The sequence below is a fragment of the Poecilia reticulata genome, linkage group LG6 (genome assembly GCF_000633615.1).
Source record: "Poecilia reticulata strain Guanapo linkage group LG6, Guppy_female_1.0+MT, whole genome shotgun sequence".
In the NCBI taxonomy this organism is placed as follows: domain Eukaryota; kingdom Metazoa; phylum Chordata; class Actinopteri; order Cyprinodontiformes; family Poeciliidae; genus Poecilia; species Poecilia reticulata.
This window is the reverse complement of record NC_024336.1, coordinates 1,399,757-1,406,916: the sequence shown is the minus strand read 5'-3', so window position 1 is coordinate 1,406,916 and position 7,160 is coordinate 1,399,757. Positions and strand designations below refer to the sequence as shown.

Below are 7,160 nucleotides of genomic sequence, written 5' to 3'. Positions count from 1 at the left end.
TTGAAATATTCCAAGTCTTTATTTCATGTAATTTGGTGATTATGTTTTACAGATGATAAAAAACACATGTTCCATTTCATCTGCTGTTATTGGTTCACTGGGTTTTCAGCCGTCTAGCAGGAAATCTTAGAGCACTTCATGCTTCCTGCTTTATGGAGATCATGATTTCATTTTCCAGCAGGACTTGGTATTTCCCACGCTGCCAAAGGCACCAAAATGACTCGTTCACTTTCTGTGGTGTTCCTGCACTTGATTGGCCAGCAAACTAGCCTGACCTGAACCCCACAGAGACACTATAGACTAGTACCGTCAATGAGAAGATGAGAGACACCACAMCCAACAATACAGATAAACTGAAGGCCGGTGTCAACACCTCTGGCATGCAGTCACCCAAATCTTTAGTTYTCTCCAAAGACTCTACATGAGAATCGAGTCACAACTTCATGAAACATGATAAWATTACGACCAGTTAGAGGAAACAAGTTTGCAAAATAAAAATATTATGCAAAACCAAAGTCTATTTTGGTCTTAATAGCCTTAAAAAAGTGCAAGGTAGTATTTTATCTGTCAACATAATCATCAAAGGTTAATTTGAGGCAAAATGTGCCAARTTTGATGTTTCTATAAATCAGAATTTTACAACAGACACAAAACATATTGATATATATAAAAATAAATAATAAAACTTTTTGCAGCACCAAACTGTAAAAAGCACCGGCTTATTTACAAGTCACCACATGTAAATGCTTGGAGGCGCTGCGGCAGATGGCCTGTTGTCACAGCAGGTTACACCTCAGCATGTCGGCTCAGACACAGATGGATGCTGGGTCGTACAGCTGATGTCAGTCAGAGGTGATGAAAGAAACACAGGGAAACATGTCGATCGCTCATACGCACAAGGAGATGCACCATAAATCACTGACTGCTGCCAGAATCCTGATTAACCCTCTGACCCCAGAAAAGGACCACCATCGTGTTGGTTTAAAAAAAACAAAACAAAAAAAACAAATAAATCACTCACACACATACCCATACATTCTTAATAGATATGAGAGAAGCCAGAGAGACACTCTGGCTGTTTATGCTTGAGAGATGAGGGGGCAGATGGGGATCCTTAAGTGAAATGAAAAAGGGACTCATCCGTCTCTTCGCTCGCCGTCCTAGATCTCTGTCCCGATGTCTTCAGGTCCTTCAGGATTTGAGACTGATGCAGGAGACACTCCTTCATCTTGTCCTCTGTTAGGGTGAGGCGCTCCTCCAGCACGGAAACGGTCTGCGCGGAGAGCAGGGGGGATTAGGGAGTACGATAATTATACAGCAGTCGCAGAATAATCACAAAGGCAGAAGCAAGTCGGACGGCCTGTGGAATCGGTACCATCATTGCTCTGGAAACAAAGYRAAGGCRGGAGATGCAGAAGAGGCTCTGTGGATGGATGACCTGGTTTACCTTTCTGAACAATTACTTTTACTTTTGTCRGCAGCATTTTTAATGCAATGAGTTTAGGGATGCACCAATCCGCTTTTTTCACTTCCGATACAGATATCTGAGGTTTAACACAGACTGATATTCATCTCATACAGAAAAGCAGAGGCGAAACTTAACTGACTTTACACTTTTTCCAGATTTTATTTGTGAAAAAGTTTGAAAAGTTGTGCATCATTTTCCTTTCACTTTGTGCTGATCTATCACTTTGAACCCTAACAAATCACGTGGCTGAAACGTGACAAAGCGTGAAAAGGTTAAAAAAGTTATCATGGGGCATTTTTAGGTTTGAACAAGTCAAATTTAAGACTTTTTAAAGCCACCTTGAATAAAATGTAAGACTGCGAAAGCTACAAGTATGGCCGATGGCTGGGAGATCCTACTGTATTACAACAGCAAAAATGGAAACTTCTGAGGTCTGTTTGTGGTTCTCTTATGCTTAGCTTAGAAGAAGCTAGCTAGTAAGCAAAGGTATATTGGCAGCTAATTATCAGTATCCTCAACTGCTTCGAGTCACAGAACGCAATGAAGATGTCTACACACGACTCAAATTTTGCCTGACAGAAAAGTCCCAAAAAAAAAAAAAAGGAAAAAAAAAACTACATATGAGAAAATATGAGATGAAATAGAAAGACGCTCATTTAATTAACGGCAAAAGATTGCACAGATATACCAACTGCTTTAGTGGGGTACATAATTTCTGATTCATTTCTACCCGATTAGTAATAATACAGCTAAATTTGGAAAAACAAAAAAAAAACCMTTCCACTGAAATGAGTCACAAATGTAGCCAAGAAGCTGCTTCTCAGCAGCTTTCAGATTTCCCCTCCAGCTGACCTGCGTGAGAACATCCAGCTGTCGAACAATGTGCTGCAGGGTGAAGTCCAGACTTGATGGACRACCGGGGAGAACGTCCAGTGGGCGGCTCTGCGTCGTGTCCTCTTCCACCGTCCTTCCTTTTCCTCTTCTCGGGCCGTCTGAGCCGGTCTGGTTCCCAGAAGTCGACCCTGCCCTGCTGGCACTTTCACCTCGGGTCCACGCTTCCACTCTCGGTCCGGTGACACGACGTGCCAGGAAGTCTGCCTGTGTGGGCGTCAAAAGCGGGAAAAACTAAAAGTTTTCAACTATTCAAGGATAAAAACACTTTTTGTAGAGACATTGGTGGGTGTTTAGCTTTCTTGTGTCTCAGAATCAACTCATCTAAGACACTTTTTCCAGCAATCAGTACTTGGACATTTACAGARGTGTGAAGAAGTGTTTGCACTCTTCCTGATTTCCTTTTTTTTGCATGCTTGTCATACTTAAGTGTTTCAGAACTTCAAATCAATTTAAATATTAGTCAAAGACAACACAAGTAAACCCCAAATGCAATTTTTAAATTAAAGTTGTTTATTACTGAGGAGAAAAAAAAAATCAAACCATGATTTGATGGTTTGAAAGGAAGGCATATTGGCTTCCTTTCAAGAAGCCAATATGCCTTCAGCAGCTGTTATCTTCTTTCATACTAGTATAATTACCAAATCAATCACACCTTTCTCMTCCGGATTAGGGCTGCACTGATCCACGTTTTTTCACTTCCAATACAATACACAAATGTCTTTGGTTCAGTATCAGCCAATACCAATCCGATATAGAAAATCAGCGCTCCATTGACTTAAAACATTTTGTTTTTTAAACACGGACAAATGTCCTGAATTGTAAACTTGGTAACTCTACACCAGTGCSACACACTTAAATGCAAGTGTGTATTCAAGTCTTGTAATAGCAAGACCAAGCTTGCCATTACAAGCTTGGTCAAACATGTAATAGCAAACACAACCTTTATTTCTTCAGTCAGCGCAATTAAGAGAATAGCAGCCAATGTAAAAGAAATAATAAAGAAAATGATAGAGATATTAATATCAGATCAGTTCATCTCTACTCTGGGCCGCCATCCAGCACAAGTTGGAAACGGCCAGAAAACAAACCTGCATCCTTCAGCAAAGGTGGGACATTTTACCACGCTGTTCACTCTGTTGGCCACCAGTACTAGTTAAGAGACTTTTAACTGATCTAGTGGACTATTTAAAATCTTGCGTTTTCCTTCATAGATATACACAAGAGGGGGCAAAAACATTTTTTAATATGCCACACACACTGGTGATAAAAACTGCTTCCTGTCTYGACATGCAAGAGACCTGGAGCTCATTGCAATCTGATAGACTGGAGTGATTGCATGTTAAATGTTGCTGGATCACAGAGCAAAACTGAATATCTGATGCCATCTTTATATAACACTTGCTTACAAAAGCAAGTTTAAACACGGTCATCCGTGTTTAAACTCCAGAAAGTGAARCGACRTTGGGCKATAGTAGAGACTTCTGGTGGTGCAACAGGAGGAACAGAAGGGGGAAAATTAATGAGGGATGTGTCTGAGGGATGGGAGAGGAAGGAAGAGGAGGAGGAGGGGGTGTCACACATTCCTGGCCTAATGCACGGAGCAATCGATTCCAGCTTGCTTCCTGCACGCTGTCCTCACTTCAAAGGGAGACTTGTGAGGAGGCAGGAGAAGGAGGCCGATGGAGGGAGGAGAAGAAGGCAGGAGGAATGTGTTTTAAAGAAAGGAAGAGGCGGAAGGCTACACTAAAGTGAGAAGAGGAGAACAAAGCTGTCCGTGTGTGGCAGACAGTCTTCTTTGCTATCTCAGTTCATTTTTTCCTCCTTTTCCCCCATTTCTTCTCTTCATCCTTCATGAACTCCCTCCCCCTCTTCTCTCCTTGGCCACATCTGGCCAACATCTGCTCTGCTCATTTATGCCTAGCAGACCCAGGCCCTCATACCCTCACTCCCCCCTCCCTCTGCCAGGAAGTTTGGGTGTAATCAAACGTTTAACAGGCAAGGCAAGGCACCCCAGCTGGTTTTTGTGTCAATTGATGCAAAAAAAAAAAAAACACGCCAATGTTCAAACACATGTAGACAATCWGTGTATGCGGTATTAAACGGGCGGTGGAAAAYGCACGCAACTGACATGCAAATTTGTCAAAAGAACATCTGAATTAAAAAACACATCGGGAACTAATTGGGGGGGACACAGTGGATGGGATGCACCACAGCAACAACATGAAGCAAATACCACCTTACTGCGCACTCAACCGAGCTCAAGCCTGACGTTGACAGAACCCTAAAGGTTTTAGGGGAGGTAAGAATTGTGCCTTCGAGGCTCCGCAGGAAGTCCGGAGTCATGGTTTGCTGTAACTGCACTTAATCGTGGCAGGAATGTCGTGTTGGCGTTGCTGCAAGTCAGGTTTCAAATGCAAAGGTGGGTGGAAGGAGCTGCTGTAATTWCAAAGGGGGAAGGAAGTGGGAGTGACATGCAGAACCAACAGTTTCGACACTCGTTCTGGTGCAACAGGGAAAAATCGCAAGTTTTCAAATGAATTAATAAGAAATASACTGAGAAGCTCAACAGGGGAATCAGTTTATAATTAGAGGARTGGTGGTTTGACACCTAGCCAATCTATTTTCCCTTTTAGAATCCCCAACACTGATATTTTGTTTAAATGTACAACAAAGATTATCACAGAAGTCTGGTTAGATGATAAATATGAGAAATGTAAAAAAAAAACCCTCTGTGGCATCTGTGTAGGTTTAAACGCTGCCATGTACAGTGCCTTGTAAAAGGGTTCCAGTCGCAGAAACCTTTTTTCACATTTTGTCACRTTGTAACCACAAACCTCAGTGTAATGTCATGTGGCAGACCAACCCAAAGCAGTGCATGATTCTTAAGAGGAAGGAAAGAATACCTGGTCCTCATAATTGTTTACAACTAAAACTCTAAAAACGTGTGGCACCAACTTGTAGAGGGGCATTTTTTAGTCAGGTCATAAATCTAGACTCTGCTCACGTTGGGAATCAATGCAACCGGTTGTAAGGGTAAGCAGTGTAACTGCTACTCTCACTGTGCGGCGCTGACAGTTGTGCGGTGGCTGCCCTTGCGGAGAAGAAGATTAGCTCATCAAACTTGCTAGTACTTAYTCTGATCATGGGAAATGAARGAACTTATCATGAGAAATGTAGACAATCAGTACGCTTCACTACTTATGAGACGAGACACGATACTGATTTTACAAGAACGAAACGGGACGAGATTTTGATATTACTTCAAAGATAACATTTATASTTCAAAAAGAAGTATAAATCTGTAAAAATCTGCATTTTTACAGATTTTGCCACAAATTTAACAAACTAATCTTTCATTTTCTGATTTGTTTTCATCTCGTCTCGGCATTCCTGCTGACCCGCTCTTCCAATCTGAAAGACAAGAACTTCCAGGATTGGGCTTCCTTTTCAAAAAGAAGTATAAATCTGTAAAAATCTGCATTTTTACAGATTTTGCCACAAATTTAACAAACTAATCTTTCATTTTCTGATTTGTTTTCATCTCTTAGGACAGGTTTCTCACTATGCATGGTCTGCTGTACGAAGTTTCCCAGTTGCTACTGATAGAGTGAGCTGTGATTGTAGTGTAGCCTAACGTACCATTAGACATCCATCCAGTGGTTGTCATAACGATTCTTTCTGCCATGTTTTGCATCTAAACAACATGGAGTACTTACACAATTTCAGTGTCTCGTATGTCGCACTGTCACAATTTCGGGGTTCCACTTTGGAACTTTAAATGCAACAAAGAAATGATATAAGTGTAGCTGGAGTATCTTCCATTTCAATTTCTTCAGGCAAAGCCACAGTGACCGTAACTGGCTAGTGCTCACAAGAAAGCATTAACCCCAACAAGACATATTGTGATAATATAAAATGCGTATATGAATTGATATAAGCATCTCTTATGAATACATATCAGCGATTCAGCAACATCACCCATCCTTAATTTGTCTGCTCTGACTCCAATGAGAGTTTGCATAAGACTTTGTTGACTTTGATTGATGTTGGTTCGACCAATCATTTAGTCTTTAATTTAATTCCTTATCAGGGAGAATTTGTAAGTATGCAGAGCTGATGGTGTGTTTCAGATCCTCAAAGCTCTGAAACACACCATCAAAAAGTGGGGGTGAAAAAATGTTAGCAAACTTGACATAAACTGTGGCATAATGTACCTCCAATATAAGTTCACACACTTTGCTGCAGTCAACAAAGGCCGAATATCCACCAACAAACCAGCGGCAGTTAAATGCTAATCAGTGTTGCGCTGATGCCGTTAAAAGCTCGACTGCAGCAGTATTACCTAAAATGGAATGGCTGTCAAAAGGCCTGTTCATGTTAGAACATTAACAGGGACTGTTTGAATGTTTTATGATCAAGAGAATTGTGAATAGCTTGCCCTCCGAGCCTAAATTATGTCGCAGCTGTCCGATCAAAAACATGATTACCATGAGAAGGAGATTTAGCTGAAACCTCCGGTACTCTGACTCCTCGAAAAAGGTCTTTGATCTTAAGTGAGGAGGTTTGTAAATGCAGCRCCTCCTCTCACTAACCTGATGCCTCAACCACAACAAATTTAYAATCTTGTTGTTCTCAATGAAAATCTATATTGTGATGCTTAATACTATTACTCATAACATGTCAATTTGAATAATTGAACACAACTTCCCGAATAATCTCTGAAATGGCTGCAACCTTAAAATATGGTGGATAATTACCACTGAGACTCTCCGATAAACACCTGATTAAACAAAATGAA

At 41.1% G+C, this 7,160-nt stretch overlaps 1 protein-coding gene across 1 annotated transcript in view; it reads right to left on the bottom strand.

Annotated features, from left to right (window-relative positions):
* poc1b (POC1 centriolar protein B) overlaps positions 1–7,160 on the bottom strand; it is a 38,483-nt gene continuing 31,323 nt past the window's right edge. The window contains exons 11-12 of the mRNA XM_008410629.1: positions 2,321–2,566; positions 1–1,273 (exon numbers count right to left, since the gene is read on the bottom strand). Coding sequence (XP_008408851.1) covers positions 1,115–1,273; positions 2,321–2,566 — 405 coding nt within the window. The 3' untranslated portion in view covers positions 1–1,114. The remainder of the gene's footprint in view (positions 1,274–2,320; positions 2,567–7,160) is intronic.